Source organism: Camarhynchus parvulus, unplaced genomic scaffold (assembly GCF_901933205.1).
Source record: "Camarhynchus parvulus unplaced genomic scaffold, STF_HiC, whole genome shotgun sequence".
NCBI classification, from domain to species: Eukaryota; Metazoa; Chordata; class Aves; order Passeriformes; family Thraupidae; genus Camarhynchus; species Camarhynchus parvulus.
In genome coordinates this window covers 122,395-144,303 of record NW_022148446.1, presented here as the reverse complement: position 1 = coordinate 144,303, position 21,909 = coordinate 122,395, and the positions used below count along the sequence as shown (strand labels likewise).

Here is a 21,909-nt window from a genome sequence, read left to right as displayed (position 1 = left end):
CCCAGTTTGACCCAGTCCCCCTTAACCCCTCCCAGTACAAACCAGTCCCTCCCAGTCCATCCCAGTCCCCCATTAACCCCCTCCCAGTCCCTCCCAGTTTGTCCCAGTTTGTCCCAGTTTGACCCAGTCCCCGTTAACCCCTCCCAGTACAAACCAGTCCCTCCCAGTTTGTCCCAGTTTGTCCCAGTTTGACCCAGTCCCCCTTAACCCCTCCCAGTACAAACCAGTCCCTCCCAGTCCATCCCAGTCCCCCATTAACCCCTCCCAGTCCCTCCCAGTTTGTCCCAGTTTGTCCCAGTTTGACCCAGTCCCCATTAACCCCTCCCAGTTTGTCCCAGTTTGACCCAGTTTGTCCCAGTCCCCTCTCAGTCCATCCCAGTCCATCCCAGTCCATCCCAATCCCCTCCCAATCCCATCCCAGTCCATCCCAGTCCATCCCAGTCCATCCCAGTCCCCCATTAACCCCTCCCAGTCCTTCCCAGTCCCTCCCAGTTTGTCCCAGTTTGTCCCAGTTTGACCCAGTCCCCGTTAACCCCTCCCAGTATCTTCCTGACGGCGGCGCTGGGGCTGCCCGAGGCGCTGATCCCGGTCCAGCTGCTCTGGGTCAATCTGGTCACCGACGGTCTCCCGGCCACCGCGCTGGGCTTCAACCCCCCGGACCTGGACATCATGGACAAGCCCCCGAGGAGCCCCAAGGAGCCGCTCATCTCCGGCTGGCTCTTCTTCCGCTACCTGGCCATCGGAGGTGGGTCACACCTGGTGGGGTCGCACCTGGCGGGCACCTGGGGGCTGGTGGGGGCGGCAAGGGTTGGTGAGGGAACTTCAAAAAATGGTGTGGAGACACCAAAACACCACCTGGAGACCCCATAAAAATCACCTGGAGGTGCGCGTGGTGAAGGTTCCTTGAGGAACCTCGTGAGGAACACCTTGAGAGCCTCATAGAACCACCTGGGAACTCCAAAAAACCACCTTGAGATGCCAAAAAACCACCTGGAGACTCCATAAAAATCACCTGGAGGTGTGCGTGGTGAAGGTTCCTTGAGAAACCTCGTGAGGAACACCTTGAGAAGCTCATAGAACCACTTGGAAACTCCAAAAAACCACCTTGAGATGCCAAAAAACCACCTGGAGACTCCATAAAAATCACCTGGAGGTGTGCGTGGTGAAGGCTCCTTGAGGAACTTCGTGAAGAACACCTTGAGAAGCTCATAGAACCACTTGGAAACTCCAAAAAACCGCCTTGAGATGCCAAAAAACCACATGGAGACCCCATAAAAATCACCTGGAGGTGCGCGTGGTGAAGGTTCCTTGAGGAACCTCGTGAGGAACACCTTGAGAGCCTCATAGAACCACCTGGGAACTCCAAAAAACCACCTTGAGATGCCAAAGAACCATGTGGAGACCCCATAAAAATCACCTGGAGACTGCAAAAAACAACTTTGAGATCCCTGAAAGCACATGGAAACTCCATAAAAACCACCTTGAGATCCACATGGGGAAGGTTCCTTGAGGAACCACCCGGAAAACCCCCCAAAAAAACACCTGGAAACTTCATAAAAGCCACCTTGAGACTTCCATGGAGAAGGTTCCTTGAGGAACCTCGTGAGGAACACCTTAAGAAACTCATGGGGTCACCTTGAAAACCTCATAGATCCACTTGGGGACTCCAAAAAAAGCACCTGGAGACCCCAAAAACCACCTGGAGACCCCAAAAAAAGCACCTGGAAACCCCAAAACCCACCTGGATACCCTAAAAAAACACCTTGAGACCCCCATGGAGAAGGTTCCTTGAGGAACCTCCAAAAAAACCACCTGGAGACCCCAAAAATCCGCCTGGAGACCCCCAAGGTGTCCCCTTGGAGACCCCCAGGTTGTCCCCAGGTTGTCCCCAACCCCGTTTGTCCCCCCCAGGTTACGTCGGCGCCGCCACCGTGGGCGCGGCCGCCTGGTGGTTCATCTTCGCCGAGGACGGACCCAACGTCAGCTACCACCAGCTGGTGAGTCCCAGGTGTCCCCAGGGTGTCCCCGAAGTGTCCCTGAATGCCCTCAAGGTGTCCCCAAGTGTCCCCAAGGTGTCTCCAAGATGTCCTCGGGTGTCCTCAAGGTGTCCCTGAGGTGTCCCCAAGCTCTGGTGACCCCAAGGTGTCCCCAAAATGTCTCCAAGACGTTCCCCAGATGTTCCCAAGGTGTCTCCAAGATGTCCCCAAGATGTCCCCAAGGTGCCCCTGAATGTCCTCAAGGTGTCCCCAAGTGTCTCCAAGATGTCCCCAAGATGTCCCCAAGGTGTCCCCACCCCGTGACCTCCCCCAGCCCCAACTCAGGTCCATCATGGAGGTCCCACCACCACCACGAAGGTTCCTCGTGGTGTTGCCCAGCTCCCAAATGTCCCTTCCTGGACATCCCCGAGATGTCCCCAAGATGTCCATGAGGTGTCCCTGAGGTGGTGACCCCGAGGTGACCCCGAGGTGACCCCGGTGTCCTCTCCAGACCCACTTCATGCAGTGCTCCGAGCACAACGTGGACTTCGAGGGCCTGGACTGCGACATCTTCGAGTCGCCAGTGCCAATGACGATGGCGCTGTCGGTGCTGGTGACCATCGAGATGTGCAACGCGCTCAACAGGTGAGGGACACCTTGGGCATGGTCACCTTGGGCATGGTCATCATGGTCACCTTGGTCATGGTCACCTTGGGCATGGTCATCACGGTCACCTTGGTCATGGTCACCTTGGTCACCATGGTCATGGTCATCATGGTCATTGTCATGGTCATGGTCATGGTTGTGGTCTTGGTCATCATGGTCACCTTGGTCATGGTGATCATGATCATGGTCATTGTCATGGTTGTGGTCTTATTGTCATCGTTATTGTCATCGTTGTTGTTGTCATGGTCATCCTGGCCATCATGGTCACCATGGTCATGGTCATCATGGTCATGGTCATTGTTGTCATGGTCGTGGTCATGGTTGTGGTCTTGGTCATTGTTGCTATCATGGTCATCATGGTCACCATGGTCATGGTCATGGTCATGGTGGTGACCATCGAGATGTGCAACACCCTCAACAGGTGAGGGACACCTTGGGCATTGTCATGGTCACCATGGTCATGGTCACCATGGTCATGGTCACCATGGTCATGGTCATGGTGTGATGTCCCCGATGTCCCCAATGTCCCCAGCGTGTCCATGAACCCCAGCCCAGATCCCACCATGGGAGAACATCTGGCTGGTGGTCCCTGTCCATCCCAATGTCCCCGATGTGCCCAATGTCCCCATGACCTCCTGGTGACCCTGATGTCCCCATGACCCCAATGTCCCCAGCGTGTCCATGAACCCCAGCCCAGATCCCACCATGGGAGAACATCTGGCTGGTGGTTCCTGTCCATCCCAATGTCCCCAATATCCCCGATGTCCCCAATGTCCCCCATGTCCCCATGACCTCCTGGTGACCCCGATGTCCCCGATGTCCCCAGCCTGTCGGAGAACCAGTCTCTGGCGCGGATGCCGCCGTGGGTGAACATCTGGCTGATGGGCTCCATCTGCCTCTCCATGTCCCTGCACTTCGTCATCCTCTACATCGACCCCCTGCCCGTAAGGGGACACCCGGGGGGGACACCGGGGGGTGGCCTTGGGGACATCCGGGTGGTGGTCACTGGGGTGGTGGCCATGCGGTTGGTGGCCATCGGGGTGGTGGCCATGGGGACATTGCGTTGGTGGTCATCAAACCAGTGGTCACTGGGGTGGTGGTCGTTGGGTGGTGGTCATGGGGACATAGGGATGGTGGTCACTGGGGTGGTGGCCATGGGGTTGGTGGCCATGGGGACGTTGGGGTGGTGGTCATCAAACCAGTGGTCATTGGGTGGTGCTCATGGGGTTGGTGGTCATTGGGTGGTGCTCATGGGGACATTGGGTTGATGGTCATCAAACCAGTGGTCATTGGGTTGGTGGTCATTGAGTTGGTGACCATCAAGATGGTGGTCATGGGGACATTGCGTTGGTGGTCATCAAACCAGTGGTCATTGGGTTGGTGGTCATTGGGTCAATGGCCATCAGGGTGGTGGTCATGGGGACATTGCGTTGGTGGTCATCAAACCAGTGGTCATTGGGTTGGTGACCATCAAGATGGTGCTCATGGGGACATAGGGGTGGTGGTCATTGGGCCGGTGGTCATTGGGTGATGGTCATCAAACTAGAGGTCATTGGGTTGGTGGTCATTGGGTCAGTGGCCATCAGGGTGGTGGTCATCAAAGCAGTGGTCGTTAGGTGGTGGTCACTGGGTTGGTGGTCATTGGGTGGTGCTCATGGGGACATTGGGTTGGTGGTCATCAAACCAGTGGTCATTGGGTTGGTGGCTATCAAGATGGTGGTCATGGGGACATAAAGATGGTGGTCATTGGGATGGTGGTCATTGAGGGTGGCGCCTTGGGTGGTAGTCATTGGGTTGGTGGCCTTGAGGACATTGGGTTGGTGGTCATCAAGGTGGTGACCTTGGGGACGTTGGGGTGGTGGTCACTGGCTTGGTGGTCATCAAGCTGGTGGCCATGAGGGTGGTGGCCTTGGGGACATTGGGTGGTGGTGGTCATCAAACCAGTGGTCATTGGGTTGGTTGGTGGCCTTGGGGACATCAGATTGATGCCCACCAAGATGGCGACCATTGACCTTGAGTGACCACTGGGTTCTGCTGACCACGGGTGGGTCCTGCTGACCACGGGCGGGCTCTGCTGACCACGGGTGGGTTCTGCTGACCACAGACGGGTTCTGCTGACCATGGGCGGGTTCTGCTGACCACGGGTGGGCTCTGCTGACCACGGGCGGGTCCTGCTGACCACGGGTGGGTCCTGCTGACCACGGGTGGGTTCTGCTGACCACGGACAGGCTCTGCTGACCATGGGTGGGTTCTGCTGACCACGGGCGGGTTCTGCTGACCACGGACAGGCTCTGGTGGCCACGGACAGGCTCTGCTGACCACGGACAGGCTCTGGTGGCCACGGGCGGGCTCTGCTGGCCACGGGCGGGCTCTGGTGGCCGCTCTGGTCCCTTTGGTGGCCCCGGGAGGAGGTCCCAGCCGTGTCCCCCGGTGTCCCCAGATGATCTTCAAGCTGACGCCGCTGTCGCTGACCCATTGGCTGATGGTCGTCAAGATCTCCTTCCCGGTCATCCTGCTGGACGAGGCCCTCAAGTTCATCGCCAGGAACTACCTGGAGGGTGAGGAGGTGGCCCCGTCCCACCGCGGCGTCCCCGTGTCCCCTCCCGACCCGCTCGGGGTCATCTCCACCCTTGGTGGTCATCACCGTGGTGTCCAGGTGGCCTTGGCCGTCTCCACCATCTCCTGGTCACCTTCATGGTCATCTCATGGTCCATGGTCACTCTATGGTCACCTCCATGGTGTCCAGGTGGCCTTGGCCGTCTCCACCATCTCCTGGTGACCTCCATAGTCACCTCCATGGTCACCTCCCTGTGCCCTTGACCATCTCCAGGTGACCACGACCATCTCCTGGTCATCTCCATGGTCACTTTCATGGTCCATGGTCACCTCCATCCACTCCCTGTCCCCTTGACCATCTCCTGGTCACTCCGTGGTCACTCCCTGTCCCCTCCCTGTCCTCTTGACCATCTCCTGGTCACTCCATGGTCCATGGTCACTCTCTGTCCCCTTGGTCCTCTGGTCACCTCCATGGTCACTCCGTGGTCACTCCTTGTCCCCTCCCTGTCCCCTTGACCATCTCCTGGTCACTCCATGGTCACCCCATGGTCACTCCATGGTCCCTCCGTGGTCACTCCGTGGTCACTCCGTGGTCACCCCGTGGTCACTCCATGGTCCATGGTCACTCCATGGTCACTCCATGGTCACTCCATGGTCACCCCATGGTCCATGGTCACTCCGTGGTCACCCCATGGTCACCCCATGGTCACTCCATGGTCACCCCATGGTCCATGGTCACTCCATGGTCACTCCGTGGTCACTCCATGGTCACCCCATGGTCACCCTGTGGTCACCCCATGGTCACCCCATGGTCACTCCATGGTCACTCCGTGGTCACTCCATGGTCACCCCATGGTCACTCCATGGTCACCCCATGGTCCATGGTCACCCCATGGTCACCCCATGGTCCATGGTCACTCCGTGGTCACTCCGTGGTCACTCCATGGTCACCCCATGGTCACTCCGTGGTCACTCCGTGGTCACCCCATGGTCCATGGTCACCCCATGGTCACCCCATGGTCACCCCATGGTCCATGGTCACTCCATGGTCACCCCATGGTCCATGGTCACTCCGTGGTCACTCCATGGTCACCCCATGGTCCATGGTCACCCCATGGTCACCCCATGGTCCATGGTCACTCCGTGGTCACTCCGTGGTCACTCCATGGTCACCCCATGGTCACTCCGTGGTCACTCCGTGGTCACCCCATGGTCCATGGTCACCCCATGGTCACCCCATGGTCACCCCATGGTCCATGGTCACCCCATGGTCACCCCATGTCCCCCTGTGTCCCCTCCCCCTCTCATCTCCATCTTTCTGTCCCCAGCGTGACCCGGCCCGGGCCCGGCCCCGCCCACAGGTACTGGGGGACACCCCAGTGTCATTGTCATTGTCACCAATGTCACCGCACTGTCATTGTCACATGTGTGCCGTTGTCATTGTCATTGTCACCAATGTCACCGCACTGTCATTGTCACATGTGTGCCATTGTCATTGTCATTGTCACCTGAGTGCCATTGTCATTGTCACCAATGTCACCGCATTGTCATTGTCACCTGAGTGCCATTGTCATTGTCACCTGAGTGTCACCATTGTCACCTGAGTGCCACCATTGTCATTGTCACCTGTGTGCCATTGTCACCTGAGTGCCACCATTGTCATTGTCATTGTCACCTGAGTGCCACCATTGTCACCTGAGTGCCGCCACTGTCATGGTCACCTGAGTGCCATTGTCACCTGTGTGCCACCATTGTCATTGTCACCTGAGTGCCGCCATTGTCATTGTCACATGTGTGCCATTGTCACCATTGTCACCCCAGTGTCATTGTCATTGTCACCTGAGTGCCGCCATTGTCATTGTCACATGAGTGCCATTGTCACCATTGTCACCCCAGTGCCATTGTCACCTGAGTGCCACCATTGTCACCATTGTCACCCCAGTGTCATTGTCATTGTCACCTGTGTGCCGCCATTGTCACCTGTGTGCCACCTCATTGTCACCTGTGTGTCACCATTGTCACCTGAGTGCCACCATTGTCATTGTCACCTGTGTGCCGCCATTGTCATTGTCACCATTGTCACCTTGGTGTCCCCATTGTCACCTCATTGTCATCGTCACCGCTGCGTCACCTGTGTCACCTCACTGTCCCCTCCCTGCCGCGCCCTTGTCCCCTCCCTATGACGTCACCGTCCCCATATGACGTCGTTGTCCCCGCCCTGTGACGTCACCACTCCTATGATGTCATTGTCCCCTCCCTATGATGTCACCGTCCCCTCAATGCCACATCCCAGTGACCCCTCTCTGTGACGTCATTGTCACTGCTATGACGTCATCATCACCTCCCTTTGACATCACCGTCCCCTCATTTTCACCTCCCTGTGACGTCACTGTCACCCCTATGACATCATCCGTCATTGTCACCCCTATGACATCATCGGGCCCCCCCATATGACATCATAGTCCCTTCCCTATGACATCATTGTCCCCTCCCTATGACGTCACTGTCCCACCATGGTCATCTCCCCGTGACGTCATTGGCATCCATGTGACATCATTGTCACCTCCCCATGACGTCGTCGCCCCTCCCTATGACGTCACTGTCCCCTCCCGCCATTGTCGCTGTGACGTCAGTGTCACCTCATTGTCACCGCCCTATGATGTCATTGTCCCCTCCCTGTGATGTCATTGTCACCGCCCTATGATGTCATTGTCCCCCCTCCTCTAACGCCCGCGGGGGGAGGGGCGGGAGGGGGGCGTGGCCACCCAAACCCCTCCCTTCGTGGCGTCACCCGCATGACGTCACTCTATGATGTCACCGCCATTTGATGACATCATCTCTCTCCCCCCTCCGCAGTGGACGAGCCCGCCCGGAAGCGCCGGAAGTGACGATTTCGGGGACCCCGCCCACATTCGGGGAGGGGGCGTGGTCAACGCCGGCCACTCCCCCCACCACCATCCCTCCCCCACCCAAATCCTCCCCTCCCCCATCCCCCAAAACCCCAAAATTCAAAGCGGGGGCGTGGCCAAAAGTGGCCCCTCCCTATCCCCACTAACCCAAAATTGGAGAGGGGGCGTGGCCACCATTGGCCCCTCCCCTCCCCCAAGCTCCACCCCCGGGGGGGTTTTGGGGTCGCCCCCTGCAGTGGGGCCCCCCCCACCCCCCCAAATTCGGGAAAGGGGCGTGGCCTACATTGGCCCCTCCCTCACCCCAACTATGCCCCTCCCCCATCCCCAAATTCCCCCTTTCGAATTTTGGGCAGGGGGCGTGGCCAAACCTGGCCCCTCCCCCTCACCCCCCTTTGGGGACTTTGGGGTGGCCCCGCCCCCAAATTCCGAGGAGGAGGCGTGGCCAAATGTGGCTCCTCCCTCCTCTTGCAAGCCCCTCCCCTTTCCCGCCCCTCCCCCACCCCTGGCGTCGCTTATTTATTGCCAATAAAGGGAAAGTTCCCCTCCCCCACCCCCAAAAAACCAAATTTTGGAGTTTTTGGTCTTTTTTTGGGGGGTGGGGGAGGGGGGAGAAAAGGGGGAGGGGGGGACAAAGCCCCTCCCCCTAATTAGCGCCTAATTAGCCCCTCCTCCACCCTAATTAGCATCTAATTAACCCCTCCCCACCCTATTAGCGTCTAATTAGCCCCTCCCCCTCCCTAATTAGCATCTAATTGGCCCCTCCCCCCCCCCTGCAGACCCTTCCCCCCACCCTAATTAGCGCCTCATCAACCCCTCCCCCACCACAATCAGCCCCTCCCCCAAACTAATTAACACCTCCCCGTCCTAATTGACCCCTCCCCCACCCCAATTAGCGCCTCCCCCACTCTAATTAGCCCCTCCCCCTGACTTGCGGCTTTAATTAATTGATTAATTAATTAATTAAAGAGGGTAGGGAGGGGCTAGTTGGGCTGGGGGAGGGGCTGATTGGGGGGGCTGATTGGGGTGGGGGAGGGGCTATGGGGTCCTATAGGGGTTTGTGGGGGTTCTAGAGGGTTCTATGGGGTTCTCTGGGGTTCCAGGGGTTTCTATGGGGTTCTAGAAGGTTCTATGGGGTTTCATAGGTTCCTATGGAGTTCTATGGGATTCTACAGGTCTCTATGAGGTTCTAGAAGGTTCTATGGGGTCCCATTGGTTTCTATGGGGTTCTAGAGCGTTCTATGGGGTTCCATGGGGTCCTACGGGGTTCTAGAAGGTTCTATGGGGTTTCATAGGTTTCTATGGGGTTCTAGAGGGTTCCATGGGTTTCTACGGGGTTCTAGAGGGTTCCATGGGGTTCCATAGGTTTCTATGGAGTTCTATGGGATTCTATAGGTTTCTATGGGGTTCTAGAAGGTTATATGGGGTTCTAGAGGGTTCTATTGGGTTCTAGAGGGTTCTATGGGGTTCCATGGGCTTCTATGGAGTTCTATGGGATTCTACAGGTTTCTATGGGGTTCTAGAGGATTCTATGGGGTTCTATGGGATTCCATTGGTTTCTATGGGGTTCTATGGGGTTCCATAGGTTTCTATGGGGTTCTATAGGGTTTTTAGGGGGTTCCATAGGTTTCTATGGGGTTCTAGAGGGTTCTAGTGGGTTCTGTAGGGTTTCTAGAGAGTTCTAGAGGGTTCTATAGGGTTTTTAGAGGTTTCTATAGGGTCCCAGAGGGTTTCTATAGGGTTTCTATGGGGTTCCATAGGGTCCCAGAGGGCTCTAGAAGGTTCCATAGGGTTTCCCGAGGGTTCTAGGGGGTTCTATGGCCTCCTGTAGGCTTTCTATAGGGTTCCTATAGGATTTCTATAGGGTCCCAGAGGGCTCTAGAAGGTTCCATAGGGTTTCTATAGGGTCCCAGAGGCTTCTAGACTGTTCTATAGGGTTTCTATGGGGTTTCTATAGGGGTCCATAGAGTTCTGTGGGGTTCTATAGGGTTCTGCAGGGTTTCTAAAGGGTTCCATAGGGTTCTGTGGGGTTCTAGAGGGTTCCATAGGGTTTCTATGGGGTTTTATAGGGTTGTATAGGGGTCTATAGGGTCTCTATACGGTTCTATAGGGTCCCAGAGGGCTCTAGAGGGTCCTGTAGGGTTCTATAGAGTCTCTAAAGGGTCCCAGAGGGCTCTATAAGTTTTTAGAGGGGTCTGTAGGGTTTCTAGAGAGTTCTATGGGGTTCTATAGGGCCTCCCGAAGCGCTCCCGCCGCTCCCCAAGCCCCGCCCATTTCCCCGCCCACCCCCTCTGTCCCCGCCCCCTTCCCCCGCCAGGACCGTACCACCTCGCGAGGCGGTAAGAGGGGGGAGCTCCCCGATCCCCCCTCCAGACGCGGGGGTGGGTGGGAGGCGCCGGCCGAGGCTATAAAAGGGCGGGCGGGCGCGCGCGGCGCGCAGTGCGGGCGCCACGTGGAGCGGACGCGGAGCGCGCGGCACCGCCATGGCCTCCAACGGTACCGGCGCCGTGGGGACCCTGCAGCTCCCTCTTACCCCGGGCGGGGACCCCCGAGCACCGGGGAGGGACCCCCCAGACCCCTCCTTGCCCCGGGAATCCCAGGGGCGGGCGGGGGCTGCAGCGCCCAGCGCGGTCTGGGAGCACCCGGGGGGGGAGAACCTGAGGGGGTTCCGGCGGCCGCCGCGCTTAACACGGCGTTGGTTGTGTTGTTTTTAATTAATGCTCTTTGTAATGGTCATTTTGTCGTTAATTGGCGTAGTTAAGGCGTTGTTTCATTGTGGGTTTTCCACCGTCAGCGCCGCTCTGGGGTTGTGTGCGGTTTGCGCTGTGTGGGATTTGATGCTGTCCCGTTTCCGCCTCGCCTCACTTTTCTATTTTTCATTTTTAATTCATTTTCCTTTTAGTATTTCCCCTCCTTAACACTTTTATCACTTCTATTTTAAACCCAAACGGCGAATTTCGGGCGTTCTTTTGGGTTATTTTTCCTGCTAAAACCATCGCGGATGGGGCGGGGGCCGAACAAAGCGCCGCGCCCGGATGCTCCGCGCCGGCGGCGGGAAGGAAAATTAACCCCGGAACCCCCAATTTTAACACAAAAACTTGAATTTTGGGGGAAATTCCCGGGATTTTGTTGAGATTCTGGGGAATTTCGGGGCATTTTAGGGGGTCTGGGACCCGCTTTTTCCCCCGCCCGCCATTTTGTGGTTTTGCCTCTGCGCCACCGCCGCCATTTTGTGCGCGCGGCGCGTGCGCGGCGCCGCTGCCGCAGTGACACATCCGGGTTCTTTCCGTTAAATCAGATTTAATCAAATCAAGTCAAGATTCAATCAAATTAAATGACATTGAACAAATACATCAAAAATCAAATCCTAAAACTTCGGTTTCGACCGTAAAAAATCCCCCCCGTGGTGTCTTCCCTGCGAGGCGGGAAATTGCCGCCGTGTCGTGAGGGGGAGGGTTCAGTTCCGCACTCTTCAGCGCGGATTTCTGAGGGAAAATTAAAAGTATTTTAATGAAATATAAAGTTTCATAATTAAATTTGTGTTTTATTGTGCTATTTATGCCATTTTTGAGGGGGTTTTTGATGTTGAATCTAGGTTTTTACACCCTCCAAATATTCCACCCCGGGGCACGCCTTTTGTTAAGCAAAGCCTGAGGGGAGTTGAAAATTTCCCTTCTGTTTGAACAACTAAATAGTTAAATTTCAATTTATCCTTTTAATTTTACGCCTAAATTATTAAATTCCTTCATATTGTGAAGTTTTAGAGGCTTTTTGCCGTTAGAACCATGTGCTTTCACATCCCCTTTTGTTAGGTGGTGCCTGAGGGGAATTGAAACTTTTTCCTGCATCCTTTTTGTCTAAATAATTAAATTTATTTTAGCTGTTATTAGTTATAAGACGAAAATGTTTAAGTTCGAGCTCTGAGTGTTTTTGGAGAGGTTTATTTGCTGTAAAAAATGGAATTTCAGCCCCTTTTCGTTGTGCTGACCCTGAGGGGGCTTTAAGGCTTCACGTCCGTTTTCACATCTAAATAATATAATTTATGTTGGCATTTTTTACCATTAAAATTCCGAATTTTACCGTGATTCTGGGGAGATAAATATGAATTTTCTTTTTGGGCGGGAAATTCCACCCTCCAGCAGGGATTTGGTGCTTTTGGCTGAATGAAACACCCAAATTTTTCTTTAGTTTCTGCTGAAATTTCGCTATTTTTGGCCTAAAATCAAAAATTACTCCGAATTATTTAATCGAATTCATAAAATTTATTTATATTAAGGCGCTTTTAATTTTATTTCTGTAGTTAGGACCTTCCTGTCAATAATAATACCGCCGATAAAGAGATTTCTTTATTTAAAGATATTTTTCTGCTTTTTAAGCGTTGAAATGTTATTTGAAGTTATTTAGCTAATTTTTTAATAATTGGAAGCGTTTAATTAATAATTTAAAACGAATAGATTTTATGAAAGCTTTTCGATATTAATAGGGTGCGATTTTTGGTTAATTAAGTGCTTTTAATTAGACAACAAAAGTGAAAACAGAATCAGTTTATTGATAAATCATTGGGTGTTAATTGGATTTTAATTAAGGAGATGGGTGTGAAATATCTTTGAGATAGTTAATTTGTGTTATTAATCATTAAGGAAGTACTTTAATTGTAGAAATTAGTGTAAAACACCTTTAAATACACGGATTTATTGTTCAGTTTGTGCTAATTTTCCTAATTACAAGCGTTGTATTAATGAGTAATAATAATAACTAATTACTTGCTGGCATTGCACAGGTATTCATTAGGGGTATTAATAACTAATAAGCTGAGTTATTTGTTTGCTTTTTGCTTAATTAAAATCTCCTTAATAACAACGAAAAATGTGAAGGGAATAATTTAATTAAGGGTATTTATTAATTATAATTTGGGATTGTTTAATTAATTTTAAGATTTTCAGTTGTGTGTAATTGAAAGGGGTTTGTTTGTAGTTAATAGCAACAAATCGATTAATTGAAAAGTGATTAATATTTATATTTAAAGCCACACTGTGGATATTTAGTGCTGTAGGAAATGATCTAATTAAAGGTATTAATTAATGCTTAATAAACGAATTTTTTCAAGGTTTTTTTTCCCAATGAAAGCCGCTTAATTAATAACCAATACCTTTAATTAACCAGATCGATTTCAAGATATTTTTATTGTTGCTTCCATGATTTAAATAGTTTTGTAGCAATTAAGAAATATTAATTAAATCAGGGAAAATCTGGCTTTTGAAATTAATTAATTCTTTATTATTTTGTTGTTTAGCTTGAAACATAACGGTGTTATAAATATTAACGTGTATTTTAAATTAATAATCGATTTTTTTTGTTTATTTTGGAGTAATTAGCCCCAATTTTTTAACCCTTTCCTCCCCAGATTTAACAAATTAGGAGAAACCCATTTCTTTTAAGCAATTTCTAATGATTTAACCCCAATTTTTTAACCATTTCCTCCTCGGATTTAACAAAAAAATAAAAAACTTATTTTAAGGACCTTCTGATTGATTGACCTCAATTTTTAACCTTTTTCTCCGGAGATTTAATTAATTATAGAAAATACATTTATTTTAAGCAATTCTTGCTTGATTAATCTCAGTTTTTAACCCCTTCCTCCCCAGCTGTAATAAATACAGAAAATCGATTTATTGTAAGCAATTTCTGCTTGATTAACCTCAACTTTTAACCTATTCCCTCCCCAGATTGAATTAATTATAGAAAATTGATTTCTTTTAAGCAATTCTCGCTCGATTAACCTGAATTTTTAACCCCTTCCTGCCCAGACAGAATAAATACAAAAATCGATTTATTTTAAGCAATTTCTGCTTGATTAACCTAAACTTTTAATCTCTTATTGCCCAGATTGAATTAATTATAGAAAATTGATTTCTTTTAAGTGTTTTTTCCTTGATTAACCTCAACTTTTAACCCTTTTCTCCCAAGATTTAATTAACTATAGAAAATAGATTTATTTTAGGCAAATTTGGCTTGATTAATCTCGATTTTTAACCCCTTCCTCCACAGATGTAATAAATACAGAAAATTGATTTCTTTTAAGTGTTTTTTGCTTGATTAACCTGAATTTTAACTCCTTCCTCCCCAGATTTAGTTAATTGTAGAAAATACATTTCTTTTAAACAATTTTTGCTTGAGTAACCTCAACTTTTAACCCTTTCCTCCCCAGATTTAATTCTAGAAAATTGATTTTTTAAGCGTTTTTGCCTTGATTAACTTCAACTTTTAACCCTTTCCTCCCCAGATTTAATTCTAGAAAATTGATTTTTTAGGCGTTTTTCCCTTGATTAACCTCAACTTTCAACCCTTTCCTCCCCAGATGTAATAAATATAGAAAATTGATTTTTTAAGCGTTTTTCCCTTGATTAACCTCAACTTTTAACCCTTTCCTCCCCAGATTACAGCCAGACGGCGACCCAAAGGTACGACACCCCCCCTCCCATTTTAACCCTTCCCCACCCCTACAGTTCTCCCATTTCCGTTGGGAATTTGTCCCAAATTTGGGATTTTTTTTTTTTTTTTTTTTTTTCCTCCTCAGTTACGGCGCCTACCCCGCCCCCCCCAGCCAGAGCTACTCGCAGGGCGGGGGGCAGAGCTACGGGCAGCAGAGCTACGGGGGCTACGGGCAGAGCTCGGACACGGGGTACGGACAGGGCGGGTATGGATCCTCCTACGGGCAGAGCCAGAGCGGTGAGTGAGAGAGAAAACCCCAAATAGTCACCAAAATCCCCAAAATCCCCGTTGTTCTACCCCATTGGACCCAAAATCTGCTCCATTGGACCCAAAACTGAGCTCAAATCTGCCTTGAGAGCCCCAGAGCTGACCCCAGAACTGCCTGGGCAGAGCCAGAGCGGTGAGTGAGAGAAAAAACCCCAAATAGTCACCAAAATCCCCAAAATCCCCGTCCTTGTATCCCATTGGACCCAAAACTGAGCCCAGAGGTGCCCCAGGGGCAGAGCTGGGACACGGGTACAGATCCTATGGACAGAGCCAGAGCGGTGAGTGAGAGAGAAAACCCCAAATATTCACCAAAATCCCAAAAATTCCCGTTGTTCTACCCCATCGGACCCAAAATCTGCTCCATTGGACCCAAAACTGAGCTCAAATCTGCCTTGAGAGCCCCAGAGCTGACCTTAGAACTGCCTGGGCAGAGCCAGAGCGGTGAGTGAGAGAAAAAACCCCAAATAGTCACCAAAATCCCTAAAATCCCCGTTGTTCTACCCCATCGGACCCAAAACTGAGCCCAGAGGAGCCCCAGGGGCAGAGCTGGGACACGGGGTATGGACAGGGCGGGTATGGATCCTCCTACGGACAGAGCCAGAGCGGTGAGTGAGAGAGAAAACCCCAAATATTCACCAAAATCCCCAAAATCCCCGTCCTTGTATCCCATTGGACCCAAAATCGGCACTTCTGGACCCAAAACAGACTCAAAACTGACCCAACCCTGCCCAGAAGTGCCTGGGCAGAGCCAGAGCAGTGAGTGAGCCAAAAATTCACAAAAATTCCCAAAAATGCCCATCTCTGTATCCCGTTGGACCCAAAATCGGCGCTTTTGGACCCAAAATTGGCACTTCTCGACCCAAAACAGACTCAAAGCTGACCCAAACCTGCCCAGAACTGCCTGGGCAGAGCCAGAGCAGTGAGTGAGCCCAAAAATCCCCAAAAATCCCCAAAATCCCCATTCTTGTACCTCATCGGACCCAAAATTGGCACTTTTGGCCCCAAACCTGAGCTCAAAGCTGCCTTGAAAGCCCCAGAGCTGACCCCAGAACTACCTGGGCAGAGCCAGAGCAGTGAGTGAGAGAAAATATCCCAAAAATCCCCAAATTCCCAAAAATCCCCATTTTTGTATCCTGTTGGACCCAAAATCGGCACTTTTGGACCTAAAGCGGGCACAAAACTGCCTGGGCAGAGCTAGAGCAGTGGCAGAGACCAAAAATCCCCCAAAAATCCCCAAAAGTTCCCCAAAATCCCCAAAAGTTCCCAAAAATCTCCGTTTTTCCAGCCCAAAAACCCAAATGGAAAAACCTCCAAATCCCAAAAACCCATTTTGTATCTTGCCCAACCGACTGCTGGGAGGCAGCGTGCAGAGCCCAAAAATCCCCAAAAGTTCCCAAAAAGCCCCAAAAGTTCCCAAAAAGCCCCAAAAGTTCCCAAAAATCTCCATTTTCCAGCCTAAAAATCCCCAAATTGAAGAAAAATCCTCCAAATTCCCAAAAATCCCCATTTTTGATCCCATTGGACCCAAAATCGGCACTTTTGGCCCCAAAATTGACAATTCTGGACCCAAAACTGACCCAGAACTGCCTGGGCAGAGCCAGAGCACTGAGTGAGCCCAAAAATCCCCAAAAGTTCCCAAAAATCTCCGTTTTTTAGCCCAAAAATGCCCAAATATTAGAAAATACTGGCAAATTCCCAAAAATCCCCATTTTTGTATCCCGTTGGACCCAAAATTGGCACTTTTGGTCCCAAAACTGACCCAGAACTGCCTGGGCAGAGTGAGAGCAGTGACAGAGCCCAAAAAGCCCCAAAAGTTCCCAAAAATCCCCAAAAGTTCCCAAAAATCTCCGTTTTTCCAGCCTAAAAATCCCAAAAATTGAAGAAAAATCCTCCAAATTCCCAAAAATCCCCATTCTTGTATCCTGTTGGACCCAAAATTGACACTTTTGGGCCCAAAACTGCCAGGGCAGAGTGAGAGCAGTGACAGAGCCCAAAAATCCCCAAAACATCCCCAAAAGTTCCCAAAAATTCCAGGTTTTTTACCCCAAAAATCCCCAAATTCCAGAAAAATCCCCAAATTCCCCAAAATCCCCATTTTTGGATCCTGTTGGACCCAAAATTGGCATTTTTGGCCCCAAACCTGAGCTCAAATCTGCCCTGAAAGCCCCAATTAATTGGTAATTATTTCCTAATTTTCCTGTTTTCCTCTCTATTTTAAAATCAATTTGTAATTAACATTAATCAATTGTTAATTGTTTCCCAGTTTCTCCTGTTTTCCCCCCAATTTTCCTTGTTTTCTCCTCATTTCTAAATCGCTTTAATTAATTAATTGTTTCCCAATTTCCCATTTTTTCCCCATTTTCCCCCGAATTTCCCCTTTTCCCCTCTTTTTTTAATTAACCATTAATTACCATTAATTAATTCTTAATTGTTTCCCAATTTCTCTGGTTTTTCCCCCAAATTTCCCGATTCCCTTCTGGTTTTTCCCTCAATTTCCCCTTTTCCCCTCCAGTTTCCTCTGTTTCTTTTCCTCCAATTTTAATTCATTTTTTCCCAATTTTAATATAATTTTAAAATTAAACCTTAATTACCTTTAATTAATTATTAATCATTTCCCAATCCCCCCTGGCTTTTCCCCATCCCCCCCAATTTCTCCTGTTTTTCCCCATTTTTTAATTAAACTGTAATTAGCGTTAATTGTTAATTATTTCCCATTTGTTCCCAATTTCAAATCAAACATTAATTACCACTAATTAGTTGTTAATTGCTTCCCATTTCCCTGCTTTCCCCCCCAATTTTACAATTCCCTTCTGCTTTTTTCCCCCAATTTCCCCATTTCTTTCCTGTTATTCCCCCATTTTTCCCTTCTTCCCCCCCCTGTTTTTTAAGCAGACGTTCATTAGCGCTAATTAATGGCTAATTAATTCCCCCGCAGGTTACTCGGCGCCGGCGGCTCCTCCTTCCTACGGCTCCGGCGGCTTCGGGTCCGGGCAGAGCTCGCAGGGCAGCTACGGCCAAACCTCCTCCTACCCTGGCTACTCACAGCCCCCCGCCGCGGCCTCGGCCTCGGGCAGGTGATTAATGAACTCATTAATTGCTAATTAATAGTTATTAGTGATTATTGTTAATATAAACACCAAACCGGTGACCCCAAACCCGCCCCAGTCACTGCCACTGACCCCAAACCTCCTCCTACCCTGGGTATTCACAGCCCCTGCAGTGGCCTCGGGCAAGGCGATTAATTAATTAATTAATTAATTAATATTTATTAATTGTTAGTTATCACTAATTAAACTCCAAACCATTGACCCCAAACCTCCTCCTACCCCGGGCACTCGCAGCCCCTGCAGCGGCCTCGGGCAGGTGATTAATTAACTCATTAATTAATTAATTAATATTTATTAATTGTTAGTTATCACTAATTAAACTCCAAACCACTGACCCCAAACCTCCTCCTACCCTGGCTACTCCCAGCCCCTGCAGCGGCCTCGGGCAAGGCGATTAATTAACTCATTATTTGTTAATTATTAATTATTTTATCTAATTCCTGGCGATTTTGGGTCAATTCCCTGCGTTTTCCGTTGATCCTTGTCTCCTTTTGGGTCTACATCCCGTTTTTTGGGTGGAATTCTGGGGTTTTTTTGGGTGAAATTCTGGATTTTTGGGGTGAATTTTGGGCGTTTTGGGTCTAATTCCTTGAATTCTGGGGAATTCCAGGAGTTTTGGATAAATTTTGGTGGTTTTGGGTCTAATTCTTCAAATTTTGGGGAATTCCAGGAGTTTTTGGGGTGAATTTTGGTGGTTTTGGGTCTAATTTTTCAAATTTTGGGGAATTCCAGGAGTTTTGGGTGAAATTCTGGGGATTTTGGGTCTAATTCCTTGAATTTTGGGGAATTCCAGGAGTTTTGGATAAATTTTGGTGGTTTTGGGTCTAATTCTTCAAATTTTGGGGAATTCTGGATTTTTTGGGGTGAATTCCGGGTGGTTTTGGGTCTAATTCCTTGAATTTTGGGGAATTCCAGGAGTTTTTGGGGTGAATTTTGGTGGTTTTGGGTCTAATTCCTTGAATTTTGGGGAATTCCAGGAGTTTTGGGATGAATTCTGGGGATTTTGGGTCTAATTCCTTGAATTTTGGGGAATTCCAGGAGTTTTTGGCTCCAATTTCCTGGATTTGGGGAATTTTAGAAGTTTTTGGGTCAAATTCCCTGGATTTTGGGGAATTCTGGGTGGTTTTTGGGTGAAATTCCGGCTGTTTTGGGGTCAGTTTTCAGGTGGTTTTTGGCTGAAATTCTGGCTGGTTTTGGAGGAAATTTTGGTTATTTTTTGGGCGAATTTCAGTTGTTTTTTGGGTTAATTCTGGGTGGTTTTGGGTGAAATTTTAGTTATTTTTTGGGTGAATTCCAGATGTTTTTTGTGTCAAATTCCAGGTGTTTTTCGGGCAAATTTGAGCTCTTTTTGGGTGAAATTCTGGTTATTTTTTGGATAAGTTCCAGGTGTTCTTTGGGTGAATTCTGGGAGGTTTTGGGTGGAATTCCAGATGGGTTTTGGGTGAAATTCCTGTTATTTTTTGGGTAAATTCCAGGTGTTTTTTGGGTGATTTTTGGGTGGTTTTGGGTCAAATTATGGGTGGATTTTGGTCAAATTCTGGGTGGATTTTTTGGGTGGTTTTTAGTCAAATTTTGGTTATTTTTTGGGTAAATTGCAGGTGTTTTTGGGTGATCTAGTTTTGGCAATCTGGAGGGGTTTGTTTTGGTCAAATTTTGGATTTTTTGGGTAAATTGGTATTTTTTGGATGGTTTTTGGTCAAATTTGGGTTTTTTTTGGGTAAATTCCAGGTGGTTTTTGGGTGAATTCTTGATGTTTTTTGGGTGGATTCTGGGTGGTTTTTGTTCAAATTCTGGGTGAATTCTGGGTGGTTTTTGGCCAAATTCTGGGTGGTTTTTGGATGGTTTTTGGCCAAATTGTGGGTTTTTTTGGGGTAAATTCCAGGGGTTTTTTGGGTCAAATTCTGGGTGAATTCTGGGTGGTTTTTGGTCAAATTCTGGGTGGTTTTGGGTGAAATTCCAGCTGGTTTTTGGGTGTATTCTGAGTGGATTTTGGTCAAATTCTGGGTGTTTTTTGGGTGGTTTTTGGTCAAATTCTGGGTGGGTTTTGGGTGGAATTCCAGATGGTTTTTGGGGGAAATTTTGGGTTGTTTTGGGTAAATTCCAGGTGTTTTTTGGGTGATTTTCAGCTGGTTTTTGGGTGTTTTTTGGGTGCATTTTGGTCAAATTCTGGGTGTTTTTTGGGTGGTTTTTGGTCAAATTCTGGGTGAATTTTGGGTGGTTTTTGGTCAAATTCTGCGTATTTTTCGGCTGAACTTCCAGCTGTTTTTCAGGCAATCTCAATCTATGTTTTGATCAATTCCTGCTGTTTGTTGTGTTCCCCCATCTCTCCCCGCCCCGTTTCATCCCCCAATTCCCATTTTTCCTCCCCAAATGGCCATTTTTGACCGAAATGGCCGTTTTTGACCGAAATGGCCATTTTTGACTGAAATGGCCGTTTTTGACCGAACTGGCCGTTTTTGACCGAAATGGCCGTTTTTGACCGAAATGGCCATTTTTGACGGAAACAGCCGTTTTTGACCGAAATGGCTGTTTTTGACCGAAATGGCCGTTTTTGACCGAACTGGCCGTTTTTGACCGAAATGGCCGTTTTGACCGAAATGGCGTTTTTGACGGAAATGGCCGTTTTTGACCGAACTGGCCGTTTTTGACCGAGATGGCCGTTTTTGACCGAACTGGCCGTTTTTGACCGAAATGGCCGTTTTTGACCGAAATGGCCGTTTTTGACGGAAATGGCCGTTTTTGACCGAAATGGCCGTTTTTGACCGAAATGGCCGTTTTTGACCGAAATGGCCGTTTTTGACGGAAACAGCCGTTTTTGACCGAGATGGCCGTTTTTGACCGAGATGGCCGTTTTTGACCGAACTGGCCGTTTTTGACGGAAATGGCCGTTTTTGACGGAAATGGCCGTTTTTGACCGAAATGGCCGTTTTTGACGGAAATGGCCGTTTTTGACCGAAATGGCCGTTTTTGACCGAAATGGCCGTTTTTGACCGAAATGGCCGTTTTTGACTGAAATGGCCGTTTTTGACCGAACTGGCCGTTTTTGACCGAACTGGCCGTTTTTGACCGAAATGGCCGTTTTTGACCGAAATGGCCATTTTTGACGGAAACAGCCGTTTTTGACCGAGATGGCCGTTTTTGACCGAGATGGCCGTTTTTGACCGAACTGGCCGTTTTTGACGGAAATGGCCGTTTTTGACCGAAATGGCCGTTTTTGACCGGAACCGGCGTTTTGGCCAAAATGGCCGTTTTGGCCGAAATGGCGTTTTTGACGGAAATGGCCGTTTTGACCGAACTGGCGTTTTGACGGAAATGGCCGTTTTGACCGAAATGGCCGTTTTTGGCCGAGATGGCCGTTTTGACCGAAATGGCCGTTTTTGACCGAACTGGCCGTTTTTGACCGAGATGGCGGTTTTTGACCGAAATGGCCGTTTTTGACCGAAATGGCCGTTTTTGACGGAAATGGCCGTTTTTGACCGAAATGGCCGTTTTTCCCCCCAGTTACGGCAGCGGCTCCGGCAGCTCCAGCTACGGGCAGGCGCCGAGCGGCGGCTACAGCCAGCAGCAGAGCGGGGGCTACAGCCAGCAGAGCTACGGGCAACAGTCGTCCTACAGCGCGCCGCCGAGCTACAGCCAGCAGGGCCAGTACAGCTCCGGGGCCTGTGAGTGACAGTCCCAAAAACACCGGGATTTTGGGGCGAAATCGGCCGGTTTTGGGCAAAATCGGGAGTGAAATTGTTTAATTTTTGTGTGAAATCGGCTCAGTTTTGGGGGATTTGGGATGGGAACAGTCGTCCTACAGCGCCCCCGAGCTACAGCCAGCAGGGCCAGTACAGCTCCGGGGCCTGTGAGTGACAGTCCCAAAAACACCGGGATTTTGGGGGGCAAAATGTGAGTGAAATTGTTTAATTTTTGTGTGAAATCGGGACTAAAATCGGC

The 21,909-nt window shown here is 49.6% G+C and overlaps 2 protein-coding genes across 2 annotated transcripts in view; both read left to right on the top strand.

Moving 5' to 3' along the window:
• Positions 1-8,206, top strand: part of ATP2A1 (ATPase sarcoplasmic/endoplasmic reticulum Ca2+ transporting 1) — a 34,333-nt gene extending 26,127 nt beyond the window's left edge. The window contains 6 exon segments of the mRNA XM_030970507.1: positions 543-745; positions 1,912-1,997; positions 2,488-2,621; positions 3,469-3,586; positions 5,083-5,200; positions 8,055-8,206. Of these exon segments, the coding sequence (XP_030826367.1) occupies positions 543-745; positions 1,912-1,997; positions 2,488-2,621; positions 3,469-3,586; positions 5,083-5,200; positions 8,055-8,086 (691 nt within the window). The 3' untranslated portion in view covers positions 8,087-8,206.
• Positions 8,207-10,487: 2,281 nt separating this feature from the next.
• LOC115916766 (RNA-binding protein FUS-like) overlaps positions 10,488-21,909 on the top strand; it is a 31,085-nt gene continuing 19,663 nt past the window's right edge. The window contains exons 1-5 of the mRNA XM_030970505.1: positions 10,488-10,600; positions 14,541-14,565; positions 14,682-14,833; positions 17,799-17,937; positions 21,472-21,632. Of these exons, the coding sequence (XP_030826365.1) occupies positions 10,588-10,600; positions 14,541-14,565; positions 14,682-14,833; positions 17,799-17,937; positions 21,472-21,632 (490 nt within the window). The 5' untranslated portion in view covers positions 10,488-10,587. The remainder of the gene's footprint in view (positions 10,601-14,540; positions 14,566-14,681; positions 14,834-17,798; positions 17,938-21,471; positions 21,633-21,909) is intronic.